The 27,629-nt window shown below is 39.8% G+C and overlaps 1 protein-coding gene across 1 annotated transcript in view; it reads left to right on the top strand.

The window, feature by feature from the left end:
* Positions 1-5,006: 5,006 nt before the first annotated feature.
* The window catches only part of SLC7A1 (solute carrier family 7 member 1), a 49,818-nt gene continuing 27,195 nt past the window's right edge, over positions 5,007-27,629 (top strand). Inside the window, exons 1-2 of the mRNA XM_070749847.1 lie at positions 5,007-5,371; positions 23,340-23,723. Of these exons, the coding sequence (XP_070605948.1) occupies positions 23,354-23,723 (370 nt within the window). The 5' untranslated portion in view covers positions 5,007-5,371; positions 23,340-23,353. The remainder of the gene's footprint in view (positions 5,372-23,339; positions 23,724-27,629) is intronic.

Genomic DNA, 27,629 nt, shown 5'->3' with positions numbered 1-27,629 from the left:
TTTCTGATGTAGAAAATCAGATATAGATGACCAAAAGTATTTGTAGTAGCTCACTATCCAGGATTATTTTGAAGTATAAATTATATTAAGTAAATTTATAAATGATAAATGATGAAATTGGTATATAGGTGAGACTGGAGCTCTGTGAAATTCTCTTCCTTTTCAAAGCTCTTCTACCCAAACTTAGGCTTAATAGCAAATTCATACAGAAACAGCTTTATAAGAACAAAATACCCTCCTTGAATCATAAATAAAACAGGGGTGGATCGCCTGAGATCTACAAACCTGCATTTAAAAAAAATTATAATATTTATAAAGCTGCTTGCTTCACCAATAAATTGTTCCTCTCTGATCAGTTGTTAATGATTGCTGGCATGATTTTCTACTAATAAGTAAGAAACAACCCAAAATGAGACACATGCCATAAAATAGGTTTGATGTGGTTAAAAATAAATTTTGCCAGCAAGAGCCACCATGAAGGAATAGTTAATAAAGATGATATCTGCATATATGCCACAAAACCTTATCCATTTTGCACGGTTTCACCATCTGTGTTTATTTTACCAAAATAAGTGAATATTAATATCTGCTGAATATTAATTCCTTAATATTTTAGCACAAAAATCTTCCAAACATCCTGATTCTTACTTCAATTGATGTTTTCTTAAAAAATGTTCCCCAGCTCCCCCCCCCCCCCCCCAAAAAAAACCCTCTAATAAACTTACGGTATCTAATAAACTCATGATAATTTTAGTTATATAATTAAATAATATTCCATGTAGATAGTGGTACATATGGTACTTTTATGGGATTATTCTGCATAGGCAGTTGCAATGCATGCCATCTACATTAAGAGTTGGTGCTAAATGTCCACACTTAACTGTAAAAGCCCTTGCTGCATTCAGGAAACACTGCTCAATAAATGATGCAATCCAGACAGAAGATTGCGATGCATTTCCTTGCTAACCTGGCTGCATTCAAGCAATATGGAAGTTGGTTTTTTTTAAACAGCACTTTAAAGAAACTAAGCAGCTTTAATTCTCAAGGTCTGTAAGTGAAATCTGAGTACATAATCCATACAATTTAACCACATTTACATTGTGAGTGCGCAGCAGTTCTAGTTTGAAATAGGTCTGTAGACTGAAGCTTTGTCTCTGTGTACACTAACTACCAGGAAAAACATAACAGCAGTATACAGAGAAAAAGACAAAAACATGCAGCACTCAAAACATTTGTTACATCTTTCAAGTGCCACCTGAACCTTTGTTTATGTCAGATGGATATTGCAATAGAAATGTTTTGTGCTTTGCAGAGCACCTTCCAAATGTTGAAATTCAACTTTTACATTAAAGAGTTTTGTTCCTGTTTTAACATATTCTCATTCCTGCTTTACCTGTGCATCTGGAAATATGCCCCATTGAATTTAAAAGGGATTTCCCCCCGAAAAGTGATTATTTACTTATTACTTATTTATTACTCATACTTATAATATTTAAGATTATGGTATTAACCTGTTGCCCTTTATTAATTTGCCTTTTTTAATTTTAAATTTTATGACAACTGCATACTTGTGCCTTATCCCTTGTCTGGATTAGCAAATAAACCTCTAGTAGAAGATGGGGGCAGGTGAACCCTACGCAATCTGCGGGTTTCGTTTCCGTAATCCCAGATAACTAAGTCATTTAGTTAAACTCTAATTCAGTTGGACACAGGTTAGCGAAATGCACACTCATAGTTACAGAAGAGCCATGCAAAAGATTTTTGAAAAAATATTAATAAATTAGGAGCACCCTCCAATTTTGGGGACATGAAATGCAGCACATCTGAATATATTTTAAATAATTTTTCCCTTGCCCAAACGAACAAAAACATTCGAGGTTTGGGCCACAGAAGTAGAGGTGAAGCTCTTGCTTCACAATCAGGTTGTGAGTTTGGATCCTAGGTAAAGGCAGATATAGGATCTCCTGCTTGGGAGGGGGGTTAGACTAGATGACCTGTAAGGTCTCTTCCAACTCTATTAATTTGTTAGTATGCACAGAATCCTGCCTTTTCCTAGGCGGGGATCATGGGAGTTGAAGTCCAAAACAATTTATTTATTTGTTCAAACATGTATGGTATGGTATAAACATAAACAAAAGCAAGTAGGTATAGGTAAATTGGACAATAGGACAGTAAGATAGGGACGCTTATGCACACCCCTTGCAGACCTCTTAGGAATAGGGTGAGGTAGACTGTAGCCAGTCTAAGGTTAAAGTTTTTGGGGTTTGGGGAAGAAACCACAACAACACACGAGCACACAACGGATACAAACCTAAAGTAAACCACTCTAAACTTGACTGCAGGAAATATGATTTGAGTAACAGAGTAGTTGAGGCATGAAACTCACTACCTGACTGTAGTTTCATCACCTAATCCCCAAAACTTTACCCTTAGACCAGTGGTGAACCTTTTTTTCCCTTGGGTGCTGAGAAAGCATGCATGCACATTGTTGTGCACGCGCAAGTGCCCACACCCATAATTCAATGCCTGGGGAGGGCAAAAAATACTTGCCCCAGCCCCGGGAGGCCCTCTGGAGGCCAGAAATGCCGGTGTTTCCCAAATTCTGGTGGGCCCAGTGGGCTCATGTTTCCCCCTCCCCAGGCTCCAAAGACTTCCCCGGAGCCTGGGGAGGGTAAAAATGCCCTCCCCTATCTCCCTGGAGGCTCTCCTGAAGCCAAAAATGCCCTCCCAGAGCTTCTGTGGGCACCAAAATCAGCGGGCCGGCATACATATGCACCTTGGAGTTGAGCTAGGGCAGGGGTAGGCAAAGTTGGCTCTTCTATGACATGTGGACTTCAACTCCCAGAATTTCTGAGGCAATTGTGCTAGCTCAGGAATTCTGGGAGTTTAAGTCCATTTGTCATAGAAGAGCCAACTGCCTATCCCTGAGCTAGGGCAATGTCTCACATGCTAGCAGATATGGCTCCGCAGACATGGCACCCATGACATAGGTTCACCATCACTGCCTTAAACTATCCACTATTGACATAGAAACATAGAAGACTGACGGCAGAAAAAGACCTCATGGTCCATCTAGTCTGCCCTTATACTATTTTCTGTATTTTATCTTAGGATGGATATATGTTTATCCCAGGCATGTTTAAATTCAGTTACTGTGGATTTACCAACCACGTCTGCTGGAAGTTTGTTCCAAGGATCTACTACTCTTTCAGTAAAATAATATTTTCTCATGTTGCCTTTGATCTTTCCCCCAACTAACTTCAGATTGTGTCCCCTTGTTCTTGTGTTCACTTTCCTATTAAAAACACTTCCCTCCTGAACCCTATTTAACCCTTTAAAATATTTAAATGTTTCGATCATGTCCCCCCTTTTCCTTCTGTCCTCCAGACTATACAGATTGAGTTCATTAAGTCTTTCCTGATACATTTTATACTTAAGACCTTCCACCATTCTTGTAGCCCGTCTTTGGACCCGTTCAATTTTGTCAATATCTTTTTGTAGGTGAGGTCTCCAGAACTGAACACAGTACTCCAAATGTGGTCTCACCAGCGCTCTATATAAGGGGATCACAATCTCCCTCTTCCTGCTTGTTATACCTCTAGCTATGCAGCCAAACATCCTACTTGCTTTTCCTACCGCCCGACCACACTGCTCACCCATTTTAAGACTGTCAAAAATCACTACCCCTAAATCCTTCTCTTCTGAAGTTTTTGCTAACACAGAACTGCCAATGCAATACTCAGATTGAGGATTCCTTTTCCCCAAGTGCATTATTTTACATTTGGAAACATTAAACTGCAGTTTCCATTGCTTTGACCATTTATCTAGTAAAGCTAAATCATTTACCATATTACAAATATCTCCCAATTCCTAAGAGGTCAGTAAGGGGCGTGCATAAGTGCACCAGAGTGCCCTCTGTCCCCTGGTCCTAATGTTTCTCTCTTACTAGTATCATGTATATAAACATCAATAGGTTCTTGACAAAACAAATATCTCCGGGACCATCTTCTGCCGCACGAATCCCAGCGACCAGTTAGGTCCCACAGAGTTGGCCTTCTCCGGTCCCGTCGATTAAACAATGTCGTTCGGTGGGACCCAGGGTGCCTTCTCTGTGGCGGCCCTGACACTCTGGAACCAACTCCCCCCAGATATCAGTTGCCCCCACCCTCCTTGCCTTTTGTAAGCTACTTAAAACCCACCTGTCGTCAGGCATGGGGGAATTGAGATATTCCCTTCCCCCTAGGCCTATAAAATTTATGCATGGTATGTCTGTATGTATGATTGGTTTCTTAAATTGGGGTTTTTTTTACATTACTTTTAATATTAGATTTGTTCATATTGTCTTTTTGCTGTTGTTAGCTGCCGGAGTCTACGGAGAGAGGCGGCATACAAATCAAATCAATCAATAAACAAACAAACAAACAAATAAATAAACAAATAAACAAAACAATAAATAAATAAGTCGTGTTTTCTGCAGTTTGGGTTTCGAGCGGTTTACATTTAAGTTTGAATATATTTCGTGGATAACTCCGGGCTGGGGGAAAAAACTACGCCGTTTCCCCCACTCCCTCCAGCTGTTCTTTCTCCAAAGCCGGGCCTCAACGAGAATGAAGAAAAAAAAGGGGCTTTTTGAAGTGGCTGCTTCCGCCGCACCTCAGAGAAACACACACACAGAGACAATCGCTTAGCGCGTGCGAGTAAGGGAGGCCCAAGGACAGCCGGGCGGTCTCCCGGCCTTGCCCACAGCCACACCTTTTAGGCGGGAACAGCGGCGGCGTGGCGCGCGTGTCGGCGCCCCCACTCGGGGTTCGTTACAGCCGCGCGGCCGCGCTGAGCTGCCGTTGGGGTGCCCCCCCGCCACGCGCGTCTCCTTTCTGCCTCCCCCCCCGCGCTTATCGCTTTTTTGCTTCCCCTCCACGCGACGAACCAGCCCTGAGGTGGAGAAAAAAAAGGGCGGGCGGCACTGAGGGGAGTTGTTAAGAGCAACCGTTCCCTCACGAGCGCCCTTTTTGTATCTCCCCGCCCTCCTCACAACCCCTAGGCGGCTTCTTTTTGTGTGTGTGTGTGTGTGTTATTATAATTTCCCTCCCCTTCTTTCATTCACGACAGAGAGTGAGAGAGAGTGGGAGGAGTTACTATAAGTAACAGCCGGAGCGGTTGTAAAAAGAGTCTCCTCACAAGCCTTTTTTCCCCCTCTCCCCGCTTTTTTTTCCTCTCTCCCCGGCGCTGCCACACTGGAGCTCCGGCGCGCGGCAGGTCCCATCTCCGGCTCTTCTTCTTCAGCCTCCCTTTTTTCTTTTTCCACCACCCTCCTTCATTTCTAAACCGGCTGTAGTAGAAACATCCATCTCCCCCGGCAGACGAGCTTTAGGTAAGTAAGGCGTCGGCGCCCCGGCGAGGTGTTTCCCCCCCTCCCCTGTTCTGCCCTTCCTTTCTCCTCTATGCATCTACCCGAGTGGGGAGCCTTGCTGGGAGATGCCCTGAATGAACGAGATCGCGGGTTTGGGAGGGGAAGGGGGCAAAAGCCAAGAAGACCACGCTCTAAAGAGAAAGCCACGCGGCCACGTTGGGAGGGGCCCCCGGCATCTTCCGTGAGGCTTGGGGTCGTAAAGACGGATAACTCTTCAAGCCCGGGGCTCTCCGGGCGATTCGCCCACCCCCAGCCACCATCGGGACTCCTATCGGGTCCCAAGCCGAGCGGGTTTGGGACCCGATCAACGTGTAACTTGGGCGGCCAGCCACATGCCAGGCTAGGAGTCCATTTTGCGAGGAACGTGGTGCATGATGCAATGTTTATAGCGATGGGCGATGCTGGAGAGGAGGGCGGAAGCATGCGCCCTCTTGCCTAGGTAGATCCGAGCGCACGAGGGCTGGATCGATCGGTCGTCTTTCCGTTTCTTTTTTCTCTTCTCCTACCCGACCTTCCTCCCAAGGGCGCTTTTACCAGGCGGTCCCTTCCAGGTTTCAGATTCTAAGAGGCTGAGCGGCTAAGCCAAACGGGATTTAAAGGGGTGACACAGAAGCCCTTCCTTAAATGGTCCTTTTTTTCGGATCGTGCAGTGGGGTGGGTGAGAAAGGAAGGGAGGGCGACGGTTCTTTATAGTGACTCATCACTTAAAATCCAGCAACTGGACTCTTTCGCCCTTTAATTTGACTCGGGTTGGTGTAGGGATAGTCCCCCCTCATGCAGCTGTAACCTAACCAATGAAATTAAAATGTTCTGCCTTTATTTCTGGTAAAGAAGCTCTTTTTGCTTTACTATTCCATGGAAAGAGTATAGGGAGGCTGCTCACTGTATCCTTAATGGTTGTTTTCATGAATCGGGGTTTTATTTTTTACTGCCTCCTTCCTCTTGGGGATCTATGAATGGGACACAAACAATTACTCTAAAACCAGTATATATTTCCTAGGCAAAATTACACACAAAAGTTCCAAAACTGGTTTCTGTATTGTGTCTCTCTGTCTCCTGCCTCCTGCAGTGAAAATTTTGACTTCGAAATGATTGCTGAAACCTTGGCTTAAGTTTGCCCAGGAAGTTGTATTGTTCCTTCATATATCAAGAAATTGTCTCCCCCCTCCACATCGTAGCTGCTGTCAACATAAACAGCTGTAGTAGCTATCTTATCTAATATGAGGATGAACAACCTATGCCCCCATCGTTTCTGTATCCTGACCATATTTCTGAGTTGAGTTTAATTAAAGGATTTTCTACAGTAATAAAACCATACAGGTTTAAAGAAAAAGAATAAATAAAACACAGAACTAATGAATAAACAGAAAAAATAAATAGAAGTAAGAAAAAGAGAAACTATAAGAATCTGTTTCTGATCTTTACAGCAGTTACAGTTATCTCTACTCCTTTTAACGTTACATCATAATTCCCTTCCAATATTTTATCCTTTTGACTCATCAAATCTATAACTCACTGGTTCATCCCTGCACATTTTCAATAAAAAAATCTATAAAGGATTTCCAGTCACTAATACATGTACTTGTTATCTTCTCAGTCAGGAAGTTAAATTTGTATTTTGGCAAATACTATTGTCTTTATTAACTATCCCTTTGTGGTGGATATTTTAGAATATTTCCATCTTTGTGCATATAGCAGTCTTGCTACAGCTACCATATACAAAAGCAATCATCCATGAGACCTTCATGCTGCTGTGTTTTAATATGTTTTAATATAGTGGTTACCTGCTATTTTGTGGCATTTGATTGAAACCCTCAGGTAAGTCCTAAAGGAAGCTTCATCCAGCTTAAAAAAAAATAAAAATCCAGAAGGCCATTGTCATTGGACAGGAGATACCAAGACTGATATTAGGTTTCTGCAACCAGGAATTTCAACAGTGATCATTGTCCTGGTGACCCTCCATTGATTCTGGCTACATGAACCACATTTGGACATGAAAACATGCTTGCACACTTGTGAGATTGATCTTTCATGAACCACTTGTGAGTACTTAGGTTTCAAATTACTCACATGGCTGTGGACTGTCCAGTCTTTCCAGATTTTGTCATGGCTGGATGGCTGGCTAATAATAATATTTTTGTGTATGTAATGGAGAGAGGGAATTAAAATACTCTGGAGGTTGGAACTATTAAAGTTATAGGAGAAGAACAATTTTATTTCACTCTCTTTCTGTTCCTCTTGGGTGGAATGTGTGGTGGAACATTAAAAAAGGGAGAAGAGGAGATATGCCAGAGGAGTCCTTTGTTGAAACTACTGTGGCATCCTGACTCTTGTGTCTTTGAAGTTGGCAAGGAGTATTAATTTCTAAATAATGCTCTTCCTTGAGTATTGATGACATGAGGGACTAGAAGTAATTTGAGTTGTGGTGATGTCAGTTTATAGTTGGAGCAGTTTGCAAGCTATCTAAAATCAGATCAAATAGGTTACTCAACAGCAAAGTGATTGCAAGCTTTTCTGGCTAGCCATGAAGCATTTATTTTGTACAAATCAAAACCTTGCACACAATGCTAATTCAAAGTAGGTTGATTTTCTGCTTTGGCTCCTTAAATCATCATTTGCCTGATTTGCACACAACAGCCTGCAATCTATTGTTAGGATTTCGAAATATTTTAAAATGTGTGATAGGAAAATAGAAATGTGCAACCCAAACAGGTAACGACAGGTATGCATACTACGGTACTATGTCTGAACCCTGCCAATGAAATGAACTGATATTAAAAGTTATGTCATTCCTTGATTGACATTTAATTCTGAAACTGAAGGGAAGAAAAAGATAAGTAAGGTTAAATAAATAAAGAGTTAAACTAAAACATGTGTAAACTGGTACAAATGAATGTAGACTTTGATACTTTTATTATTTCTGCAATTATGATTTTTTAAATTATAGTGTAATTATCTGAAAACAAGCTCTCAGCTTTGTTTATGCTTGCCTTTTGAAGTATTTTTGAAGTATTGTTAGGGATAATTCATGCTTTTTGTCATTTATGGAATTAATGTACAGAATATAATTAGAATTGATTAGGATGGAATATAATATAATAGAATAGAATAGAATGGCTTTATTGGCCCAGTGTGATTGGATGCACAAAGATTTTTTCTTGGTGCACATGCTCTCAGTGTACATAAAAGAAAAGATAAGTTTGTCAAGAATCATAACTACAACACTTAAGGATAGTCCGGGTACAAATAAGCAATCAAATCATATTAGGAACCAGTCAATATAAATTGTAAGGATACAAGCAACATATACAGTCATTTATAGGATGAGATGGGTGATGGGAACAATGAGAAAGTTAATGGTAGTGCAGATTTAGTAAATAGTTTGACAATGTTGAAGGAATTCTTTGTTTAGCAGAGTGATGGTGTTCATGAAAAAAACTGTTCTTGTGTCTAGTTGTTTTGATATGCTCTAGTGTCATTTTGAGGGTAGGAGTTGAAATAGTTTATATCCAGGATGTGAAATGTCTGTAAACATTTTCACAGCCCTTTTTTTGACTCGTGCAGGTCTTCAATGGAAGGTGGGTTGGTAGCAATTGTTTTTTCTGCCGTTCTGGTTATCCTCTGAAGTCGTGTAGGTCTTGTTGGGTTGCAGAACCAATCCAGACAGTTATAGACGTGCAGATGACAGACTCAGTAATTTTTCTGTAGAACTGTATCTGTAACTGTTTGACCTTTCTGAATTGGTGCAGAAAGAACATTGTTATGCTTTTTTGATGACATTTTTGATGTTAGGTGTCCATTTTACATCTTGCGATATGGTCGAAATTTAAGGTCTCTACTGTTGATACTGTGTTGTTAGTATTGTAAGAGGTGGAAGTATGGGAGGGTTTCTCCCCGAGTCTATGGAGAGGGGCGGCATACAAATTTAATAAATAAATTTAATTAATAAATAAAGTCTATCACCATTTCTACGGTTTTGAGTGTATTCAGTTCCATATTTTTCTGGTGTCAGTAGCACATTATAGTTTTAACTGCAATTTCATTATCACCTACACTGATGCAAAATTCCTGCATCTGTCACCTACTGAGTTATATTGATCATACCTAAAGGTGAGGTTCCTGTTAACTATTGAGAAATATGTGCACTCTACAGAAGAATAATCAGATTTTCATTTATTTGGAGTTTGTATGGATCTGCTCCCAGGTAGAAAGTGTCAAAGAACAGAAAAGTGATGCTTTGGCAGTGCGCACACAAGCATGCAGATACATTAGAATTTTTAAAATGATTTTGTAGGAGAAACAACATTGCTGCTTTCTAAGCTTTGATGCCCTAGGCCAGGGTCCTAATCATCTTTTGTCTAAAAGTTGTTTCTGAAGAGCTGTTATGACATACAGTGGCACTTTCAATATTCCAACATAAAATGTTATGTTTCTATTTGGACAGAGTGAACTGTGACAAGATAAACTGAAATTATATTTTTCATCTTCTTTGTAATTAGCTTCTTAGCATTTTTTGGAAGTGACTTTTTGAATGTACATAATTGAATGTACATAATTAGCAATGGTTCTTGATGTACAGTATAAGATTGCGTGAATGCATTCTATTGCAATTTGCTATCTATTTATCTATTTTCCATTATGCCTTAATTCCCTTGAGAACAGCTTTCAAACTGCAAGCAGCTGGTGATCAACAGAATTAACTTGCAGTACTGCACTCTAACCACTGCGCCACTGCAGCTCTTTAAGAAGAACAAAATTAAATAGAAAAGATATACCTTATCACTTGCTATAATTTGTAGCATTAATGATCCTCTATCTCAGAGGTCTTCAAACTCGGCAACTTTAAGACTTGTGGACTTCAACTCCCATAATTCTCCCTACGGTTCTGCTGGCTGGAGAATTCTGGGAGTTGAAGTCCCCAAGTCTTAAAGTTGTCAAGTTTGAAGACCCCTGCTCTATCTAATGAGCTTGTATCAGCATATGGAATTGTAGTTACAAATTTGTATCCTTATACTCATGTGGAAATGATCCCAGCCATTTGATTTTCTGACCATATACCGGTAGTGACTTTGTGCCCTTTATTAACTTTAGCACAGATATCAGTTGTAACATTCTTTGGTTTAGACTATTACTGTTAGACTATTAGTTAGATTACCAACCAAATTGAGCAATTTCTACTATAATATGTACTTCATCAACTGCAGTAGCTTCCAGTCCATTTCCACACCCATTTTAAGTGCTAGTTTTAACCTGTAATAGTATGCAAGGTATAGCATATTAAAAGAGGGTGCCAAGATGGTGGTTGGTCTGTGTTTGCAAGCGGCTTTAAGATTCACCCATATCTTTTATACATGCCAATTTGAAGATATTCTTTCAAGTTAACTGATAATGTGATGAGTTGTCAGGTAGGTATTTATAGTAAACAACTGTTCCACAAAAATAATGTTTAATTTAATTGACAAACACCAGTTTCATTGGAAGAAAATCATAATTCCCTTTTGTTTATGTATTTTATTTATTTATTAGATTTGTATGCCGCCCCTCTCCGTAGACTCGGGGCGGCTAACAACAATAATAAAACAGCATATGACAAATCTAATATTCAAATAACTAAAAAACCCTTATTAAAAATCAAACATACACACAAACATACCATGCATATATTGTATAGGCCTGGGGGGAAAGGAATATCTCAATTCCCCCATGCCTGACGACATAGGTTTTTTTTAAGAAGCTTATGAAAGGGCCACCACAGAGAAGGCTCTTCCCCTGGGTCCTGCCAAAAGACATTGTTTAGTCGACGGGACCCGGAGAAGGCCAACTCTGTGGGACCTACCCGGTCGCTGAGATTCGTGCGGCAGAAGGCGGTCCCAGAGATATTCTGGTCCGATGTCATGAAGGGCTTTATAGGTCATAACCAACACTTTGAATTGTGACCGGAAACTGATCGGCAACCAATGCAGACTGCGGAGTGTTGGTGTAACATGGGCATACTTAGGGAAGCCCGTGATTGCTCTCGCAGCTGCATTCTGAACGATCTGAAGTTTCCGAACATTTTTCAAAGGTAGCCCCATGTAGAGAGCGTTACAGTAGTCGAGCCTCAAGGTGATGAGGGCATGAGTGACTGTGAGCAGTGACTCCCGGTCCAAATAGGGCCGCAACTGGTGCACCAGGCGAACCTGGGGAAACGCCCCCCTCGCCACAGCCGAAAGATGTTTCTCTAATGTGAGCTGTGGATCGAGGAGGATGCCCAAGTTGCGGACCCTCTCTGAGGGGGTCGGTGATTCCGCCCCCCCCGAGTAATGGACGGACAGATGGAATTGTCCCTGGGAGGCAAAACCCACAGCTACTCCGTCTTATCAGGGTTGAATTTGAGTCTGTTGAGTCTTTTATTAAATTCTGCGTGTTTTTTTTATTGTAGACCAGATTTAGAAGCTTAACAGCTTGTCCTGGGCATTCTTACATAATGACTAGCAAGGATAATGTACTCAAGCACAAAATATTAAAGCAGCTCTTACATCTTCTTGCTTCCTTAACTGAAGCTGTCTTACCAGTTCGGTTTGCTTTTGTCTTTTGTTAGACAGATAGGCATACTTTCAAACAAAGCTGTGGACCTCAGCCATTGGCCTTAAGAAAATGATTTCCCAATAGGAATCTAAAGAACTCCCAGTATCCTTCATTATTAATAATTAATTAAAATGAATATAATAATTAGTGATAATTATTAATTAATTATTAATGTTGCTTGTATCCTTGCAATTTACATTGACTGGTTCCTCATATGATTTGATTGTTTATTTGTACCCGGATTATCATTCAGTGGTGCACCTTATGATTCTTGACGAATGTATCCTTTCTTTTATGTATACTGAGAGCATATGCACCAAAGACAAATTCCTTGTGTGTCCAATCATACTTGGCCAATAAAATTCTATTCTATTCTATCCTATTCTGTCCTATCCTATCTTATCCTATCCTATTCTCTAAAATATGCTACCTTTCCAGTTTAAAAAAAATCTACAAAAAGTACTAGTTCAAGCATGGTACTGAGGTACATGAGGTTCACCTGGTGAGCATCAAAGAAGATGTCATATTGGAGCCATACTAGTAACTGAATAGAATATATATTCTGGGACAATAAACTTTGATTTGAACTTTCAGAGTTTGTAGCTGCAGAGAGAAACAGTAGTCGGCAGTCTTCTCTAATCTCGTGTCTTCCAGATATCCTTGGAGCTTCCAGAACTCCTGAGAATTCAGTATAGTATTTCAGGAAACAATAATAGTGGAGATTAGTAGTGAGTTCTAAAACCCTTTGTATAGAAGAGTCCCAATGAGTGGGTGGAGCCTCCTGCTGCTGGCCCTACCGGTTCATAGAACCTGCCAAACTGGGAGCAACCCACCGCTGGTGCAGATGGTGACATATTGATGCTTTAAAATCTATAGAAGGATGCTAACTTAACATTTATACATTTATTATTATTTTCTCAAAGCATCAGTGGAAAATTATTCAAATATGATAGTTATTGATTTGTACTTAGAATAGATACCAAGACTAAGGATATGGTAGATATTTGGGCCCGTGAATTGTAGCAATTCTGATAATATTCTTTTTCAGGGGAGGTACATGTCACCCAACAAGTGGGTTGCTTCTGGTTCGGCCCAGTTCTGCAACTGGTAGCACCGGCGGTGGGAGGCTCCACCCATCCACCCAGGATGCCTCTGTGCATGTGCAGAAGCATTGCATGTGTGCGTGAACAGGTAGTAAAGGGATTTAGAATGTACCACTAATGTCATTCTGTGACATTTCAACATTGACAAGTGATGTGCCAACATCAACAGTTGTGTTCAGGCTGTAGAGTTTTCAGGATAAGTGAGTAAGCTGTTTTTCAGTTGCGCCAAAGAACAATTTTAATCTCAGGAAGAGTGAAGTAAAAGAAATAATGACTAATGGGTAAATTCCAAGAATATAATAATGACAAGTAATTGAGCCTTTTAGAGTTCATGTACAGATTACAATTCAGTGTAGAGACAAGAAGACTGAGGGAAGCAGTATTAGTGCTCAGATGCATAAAAAGATGATTAGGAACTAATGCTATCAAGTCTAGGATCAGAAAAAAGTACAAATTGCAACTTCCTCTAAGGAAAACTACGTAATTGTAAGATCTATACAGCTGTTGAACTATCTATAGATTGCTCATTTCAATTGTTTTACATCTCTGAAAGCTTTTATGAAAATGTTAGGGGACTACCTCTCAAGGAGAGTTTAATTGGTTTCCCTTTTCATTATAGTTGGTTGGACTATAATGATTAGATTTATTCTTTGATTCCATACTTCATTATAGTTTTTATTAGCATGCAAAGGTTTCAGATTTAATCCTAGTCATTTTCTGGAATGGTTAAAATCACAGAGAGCCGCTGTCAATTGGGGCAAACTCTCTTGAGCTGAATGAATGACTGCAGTTTGCTGTGTTCTCATAAGCCAGTCTCCTCTAACTTAGATGCCTGCCTGACATTTGGACATTAATTCCAAAAGTTATCTAGCCAATAAAATTTTCTGTTCAGAGAGTCGGTCTGCATATTTGGATACCACAATTGGGAAGGTTGTCATCAATAATAAAAACACTTTAACCCTTTATACTGTACACCTTTCCCCCTTTTTTTCATTCAAATTTTAGCAGTAGCTTTGCTTGTCATTGTGTAATCAATAAGTTAACTAATCATAGCATTAAAATAGAACTTTTCTTTTCTATGGTCTAATACAGTCCATTGATTTAAAGCTATTATTTTTCAGCTGAGTCCAGCTGGCATAGCTAATTAAAGTTATTAAAAATAGGAGTTTTCCTTAGAATAAACAAATAGTTTTTCTTGGTATACAGTATTGGTATATAATTTTTCTAGAATATATGTTCATGCTAGCACATTGTGTATACATTTGTAATGTATGTTTCTGGCTTTATAAACCTTCAGTTCTGGCTTGCTACTAATTTCAGTATCTCTCAGTAGAGAATTTGGGTGTGTTGGTAATGCTTCCTTCCTGAACCTTGCAAAATTACAGCATGTCTGTAGTTGTAGCATGTTCCCATGTAGTGTGAGGAAGACAAAAACTCTGAATAGTTTCAGGATTGGGGTTTCCCCCCTTACAATGCATTAATATATAATCTTCAATGATGGCAGTAATAAATAGAATTTTATGGCGGCATACAAATCTAATAAATTATTATTATTATTATTATTATTATTATTAGATTATTCAAATAATGTGGATGTTTAATAAGCCATGTAGGTAAATTCAAATGGCTATTCTTGAGGATTTGCTTAAGATTCTTCAGACTGTAAGGTTTTTGTAAACTTTAGCTAAAAGGATACGAGAAATAAGTGAAGTGATATCATTGATTTGAAAATGCAACACTTACCAGATACAGTGGAACCTCGACATACGAGCAGCTCTACTTACGAGCTACTCGAGATAAGAGCTGGGAGGGGAGCGACATTTTTGTTCGCCTCCCGAGCTCACATTCGGGATACGAGCGCCAAGGAGCTGTCTCCTGAAGCCGAAAGCTAACTTCCGCGTTCGGCTTCAGGAGACAGCTCCTTGGCGCTCGTATCCTGCGTGTTTTAAAAGGTTGCAGCCGGCCTGGGGGGCTGGGGGGGGTGCTGGCAAGCCCCCCAGGCCGGCTGCAACCTTTTAAAACACGCGCGCCGCTTCGCAGCTGTCTCCTGAAGCCGGAACGCTAACTTCCACGTTCGGCTTCAGGAGACAGCTGCAAAGCGGCGCGCGTGTTTTAAAACGTGGCAGCCGGCCTGGGGGGCTCGGGGGGAAGGACTTTTTAACATAGATGCCATCAGGTTTATCGCCTGGTCCTTTCCCATAACGGGATGTATCTTTTGTTGCAAATGTGGGCATGAGGGAAATTCTCTATTTACTTCTCCAGATATAAGTTTGAAATTGTGAGGGTAGCCCAGAGTTGAGGGAGGGGAGCATGGGGGTAAAGTTTTTTGCCTTTAAGTACATTTTTTCCTCAATGTCCCTCAAGGCATCATGTTTTGACATTACAGCATTTCTGTGTCCTCCCACTCTGAAGCAGACTCTCTTGTTCTGTTCCCTGCATTTCTTCACAAGTAGGCACCATATTTTTCGCAGCATAAGATACACTTCCCTGCCTAAAAGAGGGTGGAAATGTTGGTGCGTCTTATACACTGATTACAGCCATCCAAAACCATCACCCTGCATATTCCATTTTTGGAAAAACGGGGCACACAGAGGGTTTGGGGGGTGGGGCTGCAAAGTGCTCCTGGGGGCTGGGAAGGGCAAAACGTGTTGCATGGGGGGGGGGGGTTGAGAGGAGAGAACAGGGCCCATTTTTCACAAAAAATGAAGTGTGCAGATGATTAGGAAGGCTTGTAGAGTGATCCTGGTGGCTGGGTGGGGGGAAAATGAGTGGAAAAATGGGCCATTTTTCGTGAAAACGGAGCCGTTTTCCACAAAAAATGGGACCTGCAGAAGATTGTGGAAGGCTGTAGAGTGATAGAAGGCTGAGGTAGGCCCTCCTTTTTTTGTTTACCTCTTCAAAATCTTGGTGCGTCTTATATCCTGGTGCGTCTTATAGTCTGAAAAATATGGTAGTTAAAAAGCAGAGGCAAAATCACATTCTCTACTTCCTTAGAACCCAGTCCAGTAGGAGCCCTAAGCTCAGAGAATCGTCTGATTAATGTGTCTAATTAATTATTTGGAAACATCCATTACAGCTAAAAAGGAAAATTGAGGCACGTGGATTCTTTTCAAGCTATGGAACCACACCTCCAAATCTCAACCATATTCTCCAAAGAATCAGAAATGACGTTTTGAACTTGATAGTCCCAGGTTGTTTCATTTTGGAGCAGCTGAGAAGGCAGTTATGTATATTTTCTGAAAACATCTGTGTGGATGATAGACGGAATAGAAACAGTTCTCTACTGTTCTGCCCCCATGTTCTTACTTTATAGCTGGTTAGAGAGCTGGGATTTTCCTGTGTATTGAAGATCTGCAGATTTAAGTACTAGGGCTATATTTTTGTTTTTCCTTCCTGAGAGTGAAAGAGGAATGGGTTCCTAGCAATGGAGTTCTCTATTTTGTTTTTACCAACCAAAAATAGTTGCCTTCTGTTGAGTAATTTCCTTTAACTGAGGGAATTGAAGGATTTTACTCTGCAGCTAATATTTCTATCCCACTTTCCAAGTTACCTTTTAGTAATTTATGTCGCATAGGAACTGCAATAGGAGGTGCTCAACTTACAAGCAGAAGAGGGAGTAGAACAATTGTTCAACAATGCAATGTTAAGTGAAGTACAATGTGATCAAGCCCAATTTCACAATCCTTTTTTTTGTTGAACCATCATCACCTGCAGTCATTAAGGGAGACATCACATGTCTGGGACTCCTGACTTCTGCCAGCTTCCCCACTAACTTCACTCCTTGAAAGCCACTGGGGAAGTTGCAAATGACATGGGTCTGGAGGATGCTACAACTGGTAAGTGCAAGCCAGTTGCCAAACACTCTGATTGCAATCACATGACTCTTGGGCTCTCTGAAATTCATAAGTATGAAGACCAGTCATAAACCACTTTTTTCCCCACCTTTGTAACTTAGCGGTGGCTAAATAAATAGTTGTTAAGGAAGGACTATCTGTACAGTGATCCCCCGATCGTTGCGAGGGTTCCGTTCCAGGACCCCCCGCAACGAGCGGGTTTTCGCGAAGTAGCGCTGCGGAAGTAAAAACACCATCTGCGCATGTGCAGATGGTGTTTTTACTTCCGCAGCGCTAGCGAGGAGCCGAAGATTGGGGGCGGGGCGGCTGTTTTAAAACGTCGCCGCCGGCATGGGAGGCTTGCCAGCACCCCCCAGACCCTGAACCCGGGTTTGGGGGGCTGCTAGGAAGCCGCCCATGCCAGCGGCGATGTTTTAAAACAGCCGCGCCGCTTTCCAATGAGTCCCGAAGACAAACGTCAAACTTCCGCGTTTGTCTTCGGGACTCATTGGAAAGCGGCGCGGCTGTTTTAAAACGTCGCCGCCGGCATGGGCGGCTTGCCAGCACCCCCCCGAACCCGGGTGGCCGAGCGAACGGCGGGTGGCCGGGCGAAGGGCGGGCGAGCGGCGAAGGGCGGGCGAGCGGGTGCTGGGGAGGGCTTCTCGCCCTCCCGCCAGCAAGAGGGGGAGCGAACGGCGTGGGCAGGCTGCGGACAAGCCGTTCGCTCGGGCCGCTTCCCAGCTGAGTACTCAGCTGGGAAGCGGCCCGAGCGAACGGCGTGGGCGGGAGAAGGGCGCGCGAGCCGCGGGCGCGCGGGCAGGCAGGCTGCGGACAAGCCGTTCGCTCGGGCCGCTTCCTAGCTGAGTACTCAGCTGGGAAGTGGCCGAGCGAAGCGGCAGCAGCGAGGAGTTTGCGTGGGCGGTGGGGAAACTCCTCGCTGATGCCCGCCAAGAGGGGGAAGACCTAGGGAAGCCGCCCAGCAGCTGATCTGCCCGGCGCCATCTACGCATGCGTGCCCATAGAAAAAAGGGCACGCATGCGCAGATGGTGTTTTGACTTCCGGGTTGAAAAATCGCAAATTAGCCTGTTCGCAATGGTCGGGGACGCAATAACCGGGGGATCACTGTATTTACATATAATTCATGCTATAACTTTCTCTCCTGCATTTGTTATTTGTGCATTGTTCAACTTACAGTATGAAACTTCTTATGGACTTTCTTGGTACAAGTATCTGTTACAAAGAAAGATAGATGTTTATTTGTTTATATTTCTAGGCCACCCTTCTCCTGTGGACTCAGGGCTGCTTACAAAATAAAAGCAGATACAAAATACAACATGTAAGAAACTCAAACGTAAAATCTAATCTAAAACCCACTGCAATTAGAAACCAGTCATTCATTGCATCACAATCATATTTTCACGCTATTGGCCAGACCAATTTATGAAAATTTGTTAGGTCTAGGAGACTCCATGGATTTAGCTCATTGTTCTCTTGCACAGGGTCTCCAACCTTGGCAATTCTGGGATTTGAAGTCCACCAGGTTTAAAAGTTGCCAAGGTTGGAGACCCCCTGCTCTAGCCTGTTAGAGTACTATGAAACATACATAGACTTACTAAACCAATATTGTAGAGGAAGCTTTTCTGCTAAAAAGAAATCTAAAACGTTCCATTTCAATCTTTCTACTACTTGAGATTTTTTAAATTCAACTCCACAAATTATGCCTTAATACCCTGCATTCCACACAAAAAATGAAGCCACCTCTGCTTTAGCGACAACAACTTTATTCAGCCTCCCAATTTTGGCTTATTTACTTTATGTATGCTGCTCTGGACACTGAATGTGGTAAGGGGTGTTATTAAAAGTTGTCAGCTGAAAGACCAGGGACTATGAAAGGATCACACATAAGCTACTAATTCAGTTTACTCTCAGAGCTTTGGGCTTTACTGTCATTTTTTCACTTCTTTGAGTCAGTGAGAGTTTGTAATGGTTTAGACTATTCCTTTATACTTATTCTTTGCCTTAGAATATAGAGTAGGAAAAAACAAAACTTATTTTAAAGTGTAGAATTGTGTAAGTTAAAGACAATACAGTAATCCAATGAATATAAGGAACAGGATACTGAAAATTGAAACACCTAACTGGAACAACTCATCCAAAATAGATTGAAATGAATAAGGAACTAAGAACGTTCAGTCCAAAGTAAACTTATGTCTAGCCTATATTCCCATCTCCAGGAAATGAAATTTATGAAATAGGATAGAATTGTGTCTAGTTAGTGTTGGTGGTGCTAGCCAAATTTATCTTCTGGGAAGCATGTACTCTTCTGTCCTTTATGAATTCCTACTCATAAGTGCTATTGTTGGCACATAAATTCTGTGCTTGATTGTTTGGGTCAGCATGTTGGGTAGGCTACTTCATTCAGGGGAGCATGGAAATAAAGTTTGTTTGCCTTTAAGTACATTTTTTCCTCCTTCATTCATACAGCGCTTGAGCAATAGAGCAGCATAGGTAATTAAGAAAGTTAGTTTTTGACTTGTAGCATTGATAGCAGTTCCACGTCATTTGAATTAACTAACTCAAAGATAGCATATATTAATTCTGCACTAATGGGAGCTTCCAATAAACATTTTATTTGTTTACTCGTATACAAATTAATTTTGCTTTTTATTTTTGTTTGTTTTGGGCTAAATCTAGTGATCCTTTCAAAGACCAGCTTTTACAAATCTGATTTTTATTGGAAAAATATTTTTATTTATTAAAAGGGTATAGATCAGTGGTTCTCAACCTGAGGGTCGGGACCCTTTGGAGGTCGAAGGACTGTTTCACAGGGGTTGCCTAAAATCATGGGAGAAGACAAATATTCCATCGTGTTAGGAACTAAAGCTTCTGTTCTTTTTTTTTTCTAACATATTTTTACAACCCGACCAATCAGGTGTTTACAGTGGGGGTGTCCCTCTGACCTTCCTGCCAATCAGCGTAAAGCTCTATTGGGAGAATTGGTGCTAGATTTATGGTTAGGGGTCACCACAACATGAGTAACTGTATTAAGGGATTGTGGCATTAGAAAGGTTGAGAACTACTGGTATAGATGATAATGAACAACCTTTCAAACTTTTTAAGGTTATACATTACAGTATGCCTACAATTTCCACACAATGTAAATGTGCTTGTTAATGTACATGTAGGAATTATTTAACATTTCGTGAAATAAATTCTGTCTTGCCCTTGTTTCATTTTTTAAAATTAAAGTTATGATCAGGTGTGAGTTGCTTTTCATTTTTCTTAGACACGAAGCATACAGCTGAACTTTTGTTAAAATGGGGTGGAACCAGAGGTGTGTTTAGCAACTACAAAAGAAATACCTTTTTTGCATTTATTAAGTAACTGCCGATTAAAGGTAAATCTGTATAGAGGTGATGTTACCATAGTAAATGTGTTTGTTCAACAAACTTGAATTCCAATATTGTTGCTTGCAGTAGTTGCATTAAAATACATGTACTCAGTACTAAATTGTTCTTGATAGTATTGCAGAAGGAAGCCACTATGTTTAAGCAATGATGCAATATGAATAGTTCGTTGCATGTTCTGCAGCAATAAATAAAGGGTGTTGGAAGAAAATATGTTATCTCAAAACTGAAACTTGGTAAAACTAAAAGCTTGTTGTGAAGAAGGTGAAGGGAGAAACCTGGTTAGGGAAAGGAAAACAAAAGTTGCCATAGGTTTCTTGATAGTGTTATATTCTGGAAAGGCTTAGATGGTTTTAGATGTACTTCAGAAAATCTGAACATAATAACAATGGAAGAATAATGTCTGTCTCTGATCTACAGAGAATTAATATTCAGGTGACTTTAACCAAACAACATATGGGAAAGGGACCTAATTCCTATTACAACATTAGTGCATCTTATAGTTAATATAAATAGTTGAAACCATCTATGTAAAAATAGCAATAAAGGCAAGAGAGATGAAAAAATAATCTTAAACTATAAAATAATGTATCACTTTCATTATGCTTGATTCAATCCTATTCAAATTTGTTTGCAGTGATTTCTTTGCTAGAGAATAGTTCTGACTAGCCCCTAATCATTTTGATTATTTTTTTCTAGTTTCTGTAATAATACATATACAAGTCATTCCATGCGCATTTCACATTCCAATTTTACTTTTGTCAATTTTTGCTTCTATTTTCCTTCAGATAATTCCCAACATAGAATTTCCCTTTTTTATAGCCACACTGCACACTAGACTGACATTTTCACAGATATGCTTTCATTAGGTCTCTCAAGATTGCTTTCCTGACCAGTGATTCCAACTCAGCTAAAGAATACATGAGCTTGCACTTTCAAGCCAAAGTTTACCCTGAATTGCCTTTGATATTTTAAGGTCCATTCACCCCTTTCATTTTGAATCCCTCCACAGTCCCTTTTTTCATCTGATCTACTAGCAATTTGAAAAAATCAGCAAACTTGCCACCTCATTGCTCATCTCTTATTCCGAGGGTGTTTATAAATGAGCTTAAAAGACTGATCCACGTGATACCCCTTTTACTCTCTTTTGTGAAAACTATTCCTAATCTCTGCTTCCTGTTCTTTGATGATCACAAATCCGTGAGATGCCTTGTCCTCTTTCTATATTTGCCCTGAAAACTTGAATAAGGAGCTTTGTTGGAGACATTCAGCTACTAGCACATATCAAAATCGTTCTTGTTTTCATGCTTGTTTAACATATATACTGTACATACAGTCTTCTATTTTTCTTCCCTCCTTTTTACTCAGATTGGATGTGAAACCAACTGTGTTATAATTTCCTGAATCTACCCTTTCTCTCTTTATAAAATTTAGAATTATACACTGATTACATAATAAGATATTTGGCTAAGAGCCATAATTTTAACAATTGTTTTCTGCCTCCAATGCTAAAAAGATCCATGATGAATGATAATCATGATTCATTGAGTGAAAACAGTTTTACTCATGTTTATCCTTACCTCTTCTGGCTATAAAATTAATGCTGCTGCTCAGTTCTACTGGTGTCCTTTTCAGCAGATCTAGGACTTCCAGAAATGTACGGGAAAAACCATGCTACATCTAAGTCTAGGGCTGAGTCCTAGTATTGGGGGAGAGGAGACTACAGGAAGTGCTTTGGGCTTTAATAAATTGGCATGCAATGTATGCTTTGAATAATGAAAAAAAACTGCTCTACTATTTCCTACGTTTCCTAACATAGGAACAGCTTATTTAAATAAGAAGCATTTCAAAAGAACCCATTTCTTAGAGAAACTTCAAAGGGTTTTGCTTTTCCTCGTCTACTTCATTCTTGAAATTCTGAGAATTTGGGGAGCTCAGAATAAGAAGGGAAGTAGGTTTTTTTTAATTAAAAAAATGAGTTGTGGATTTCTTATCACACAAACATTGGCCTTTGCAGAGGGACAAATTTCCCCTTGTCTTTTGTCTTCTGTTGCTAAAATAAAAACCCAAAGGTTGCTGTTTATTTTTATTACTCCAGATGTAGCAATACTGAGCTCATAATCCACAAATTAAAAGTCTAGTCTTATCCTTCCCTATATTACTATTTATTCCTATTTTTAAGGCTAATGGGATAAGTACTAAATTATTAATTAAACACACATACACTCCCATATTAAACATTTTGCTTGAGGATCAGAAGGCTAGGCAGATAATTGAACCACCATATTAATAGTGCCATTGCTCTCTGAAAGCAAGAAAACATTAGAATGTGAATATTATGGATTATGCAGTACAATAGGATGTAATATGTACATGTCAGGTAATATTCCCATTTGTTTTTTTCCACCCAGTCCTTTTGATTTGTTTATATGTTTGCACTTTTAAAAGTGGAAGATCAGGTGTTGTCAGGGACTATCTGCTTGAAGACAAGAGACTAAAAATTGAGAATGGAATTCACCACTATTACATAGGTGGTGAAATTCTCAGATTTCAGGTTGGCAACTGCTTGGAAAAAGAACTACTATCTATATAATGGAAAGTAAAATATTACTGCTCATAGAGGTATTTATGAAAATAAATGTATAACAATTGAAGAAGTGAAATGTTTCGGTCTCTTTCATTTCAGTTCTTTACTGTGTTTCCCCGAAAATAAGACCCTATCTTATATTCTTTGAATGTGTGGTATAATTGCCATTACCATGCACTTATAAGCCCTGTTTGATCTTATTAGCAGAGGATGTCTTATTTTGTTGGAAACAGGGTACTTCGTGAAATAGACTTCCACTACGAACTCTTACTTAGCTAAAGCCAGGTGAACTGAGTTCTAAATAGAAACTTTTAGATTTGCACTCCTAAATTCACAAACTAGGGCAGGAAGTGTAACAGAACTATTTGTAGAAGTAGCTTAGCTTTGCCTGTCCAATGATACTGATTCGGATATATATTCTTATTTTACAGGTTCAGTTGAGAAGATGCCTTGCCAGGAAGTTATCAATTTTGGGCAGCAGTTGTTTCGTCGGAAAGTGGTAGACTGTTCAAGCAACGACAGCCGGCTCTCGCGGTGCCTCAACACATTTGACTTGGTTGCGCTTGGAGTAGGCAGCACCCTTGGGGCAGGGGTTTATGTTCTGGCTGGAGCAGTGGCCCAAGAAAATGCAGGACCTGCCATTGTCATTTCCTTTCTGATTGCAGCTCTGGCTTCTGTGCTGGCTGGACTTTGCTACGGAGAATTTGGTGCTAGAGTTCCAAAGACTGGATCAGCATATCTCTATAGTTATGTGACTGTCGGTGAGCTGTTGGCGTTCATTACTGGTTGGAACCTAATTCTTTCTTATGTCATTGGTGGGTATTCCTTTGCATCATTGGTCCATTTAATTATGAACAAATTTAGAGCTGTGAAATATTGTGTTGTGCTCTGTCATAATAGTGTTCTTTTAAACTTTAAAATAGATTAATATGATCATCCCAAAAGCATATTACTTGAGAAGAGAATACTGGCTAACAAGAGCAGTACAATGGTACCTCTACTTAAGAACATCTCTACTTAAGAACTTTTCTAGATAAGAACTGGGTGTTCAAGATTTTTCCCCCTCTTCTTAAGAACCATTTTCTACTTAAGAACCCGAGCCCAGAAAAATTTGCAGGAAATTTGAGAGCGGCATGAAAATCCGACCAGTTTCCTGCCATTCGCCCTTTAACCCTGGCCATCTCGGGCTTTTCTGGGCTGTCAAAGGAGCCTTTCAGTGGCGCTTAAGGAGGTTTTGGTAGTCCAGAGCGAACAAAGTATTTTCCTTTCTCTGGGTGCTTGGAGAGGGAATAAACCTCTGTCAGCGTCCAGAGAAAAGAAATGCTCCCTTCGCTCTGGGCAGCGACTGTCCTCCTCCTCTTTTTCCTCCTCTTCCTCCCACCCAAATTCCAAGCTTTTATTTCTTTCCTAATGGATTTGCATGCATTATTTGTTTTTACATTGATTCCTATGGGAAAAAATTGCTTCTACTTAAGAACCTGGTCACGGAATGAATTAAGTTCTTAAGTAGAGGTACCACTGTACTTTGAAAGGAACGTTTGTTTGTTTTTAAAGTTTCAGCCTCTGAAGGTGAAAACACAGTAATGTAACTAAAAGAAATGGAGGCAAAATGTGTGGGCCTTCTCAAGGTATGAGTTGTGGAGATTAAAAAAATGTATATATTCATTATTATTACAATATAATCTTATTTTGGGCATTATTTTAGAGGTACCTAAAATGCGTTTTATTTGCCATATTTTAATGGAACAATTTTAGGGACAGGTCTGTGCAACGAGGTGAGCTCCCATCACTTGCCTCAGTTGCTGCCCACCTAGCAGTTCAAAAGCATTAGTAAGTACCAATTAATAGCATTCCTTATGCCTTTGGGTATAGCCATGTTGGCCACATGACAACGGAAACTGTCTTTGGACCATGCTGGCTCCCTAGGCTAAGAAATGGAGAGGACCACTCTGCCCTACGTCAGACATGGTTTTTTTCTAACACTCAAAAATGTGGGTGAAAATAATTGATTCCTGGGATAGTGCATGAGAGGAACTGTTAACCAGAAGAATTAGGTATCAATGCTATTTCTTATACTGAAACAGTGGGGAGATTCAGGCCCTGCCTTTTCAAAAGACACAAACTTCGCTTTTGCATAAAAAAAGAGGAAGCAAATGAACAGACATTTTGCAACCTTGGAGTGTCTATATATAAGTATCTAATCTGGAAGTGGAATTCTTGCTGGAATTTTTGTGTAAAACTGTAAAATTTTCATTCCAGTAAATACTAGCCATCAGAGCTCTTAGGGACTTTTTCCTTTGAATAAGTGTTTCAATAGAACAATAAACATGAAAAAGAGAAAACCTGTTGTATAAATCTGTCCCAATGGGTATGATAGAATGCTATGTATTAGGATTTAATCTGATTGCATAAATCTGAAAAATGCTGATGAATGTTAAGGTTTAGGTTTAGGTTTATTGGATTTATATGCCGCCCCTCTCCGCAAACTCGGGGCGGCTCACAACAATAATAAAAAAACAGTACAGTACATAATACCAAATCCAATGCCCACCCATCTAGTTACAATTTAAATTAATAATCTCATAAAAACAGTATATATAAAAAACAGGCACACAGTCAATCAATCAACAAAACAACATGGGCAAGGGGGAGGTGTTTTAGTTCCCCCATGCCTGACGGCAAAGGTGGGTCTTAAGGAGTTTACGAAAGGCAGGGAGGGTGGGGGCAATCCTAATCTCAGGGGGGAGCTGGTTCCAGAGGGTTGGGGCCCCCACAGAGAAGGCTCTTCCCCTGGGTCCCGCCAGACGACATTGTTTAGTCGACAGGACCCGGAGAAGGCCAACTCTGTGGGACCTCTTTTGGCTACAAACAAATATTTGAAGGGAAAATTACAACTAGACTGGCTGTCACCAATTTTTGCGGCTTGGCGCTCTGGCTGTAGGGGGCGGGGAGACGAAAATTGGCCGTTTGAGCGGTTGCCCAATGCACATGTGTGCAGCTTGACTTGTGCGAAAGCAAAACTTGATTATAGGAGAACATTGCAAATTTATTTTGTGTTTTTCTCCTTTTTTCATCAATTGCAGAATTAGTGTATCAAAAAAGAAAAGAAACATAATTTAGGTACAGATTCTAAAATCAGACCATGTGCTTTGTGTAGTTCTATATTCTTTCTCTTTTTAGCACGCAAATGAATGCAGAATCTCAGATTGCATGTAATAATGTGCCATGTTAGCAAGAGATACTGTAGTTGGGAGCAACAAATGTTTAATAAATAAAAACAAACAACTAAAGTACCACGTGGATGGTTTCTAGAAACTCCAGTTTCTGATAACAATGGTTTTTTTATCTGTATGAAATGTCAAACTCCAATTAATTAAATTACAGATGGAAACATAATGCCTGTCTGGCCCCAAGAGGGTTTTTAGTTTTCTAATTACTGAAGTCCCATGAGACTATTGACAGTCTTACGTGAACTCTTATAAGATTTATAAACATTTTTTTCAGATCTGTGCCTAAGCCTCTGATTAAAATTTGGGACAAATATAAGTTTTGTGGGCTCTGAATTAGAAGATGATTTAATCATGACTTGAGCAATATTTAGAAAAAAGTTATTGAAAGTTGGCAATTTTTTTAAAAAAATAAAAATTAATGCCCTTAAGGAAATGTACTGTATGTTTTATGTGTTTTTCTTAGTTTATAACTTTTAAAAAATGAAACACATTAATAATACATTAATCATTTTAGCAACTAACTGCGGATGAAAACTACTTAAAACAATTTTTATTGGCTGCCAATAACATAATAGCTGGACAATATTTACCTTTGGTGGAATTCTCATTCTGTAGAATAATTTTTCAACAGGCAGTTCCTGTAGCAAGTATTTAATTTTATTTTTTTTGCAGAAAGGTAAAAAAATAGTGGTTCATGTTTTTCTGTGATAAAAGAAAATACTTGGGAGAAGCACAGCATGAATTTGTTTAAAGATAGAATTTGTTCCAAAATAAGTAGGAGTGGTTGAATAGGAAGGGTTTGGAAGGGAATGTAGGTTGAACTTCAAAAGCTCTGTATTTATTTACAACTATTTGGTGTTCGCATAAAGAATTTCCTTGCTTTGTATGCATTTATAGATTTAGCATCCCCTGATCTTGTTGATCAGAACGTGGTCCCCGTGAATCCTTTTATATTTGCTTTCCAGAAAAAAAAATCACTCTGTTATGCAGCTGGTACAAAATCAGTTATGGAGAATTCCTCTTGAGGTTCAATGCCTTCAACAGGTATCAGCTAGAGAAGGTGATTTTTACACTGCATAAGTACACAAAAAATCCCTCTCCAGTCCTGTACCCTTCAGATGTGGACTAAACCTTAGCTCCAATTGTCACCAGTTACCATTGCCTCTCTAGACTTGGCTTCTAAATTACCTCCCTTGTCCTTTATTCAAAGAGCAATTAAACTTGCTGGACCACATTGGCTTCTTCCTTAAATCAGGAAATAACTTATTTTCATTTTGATTAAAATTCTTGAGTTTTACCCATCACGTAATAAGTGACTGGGATTTGAATGATTTTATAAAGATTTGACTAAAGTTTGTGATTGATTTCAGTCGCCTCAGGGTGGGATGGGAGCAAAAAAAATTATATAATAATAATAATAATAATAATAATAATAATAATAATAATAATAATAATAATAATAATTAATATATCAAAGATTAAGGTAATTCA

Source organism: Erythrolamprus reginae, chromosome 4, assembly GCF_031021105.1.
Source record: "Erythrolamprus reginae isolate rEryReg1 chromosome 4, rEryReg1.hap1, whole genome shotgun sequence".
Taxonomy (NCBI): Eukaryota; Metazoa; Chordata; class Lepidosauria; order Squamata; family Dipsadidae; genus Erythrolamprus; species Erythrolamprus reginae.
The sequence above is the reverse complement of the archived record's forward strand: the minus strand, read 5'-3'. Positions and strand labels throughout refer to the sequence as shown.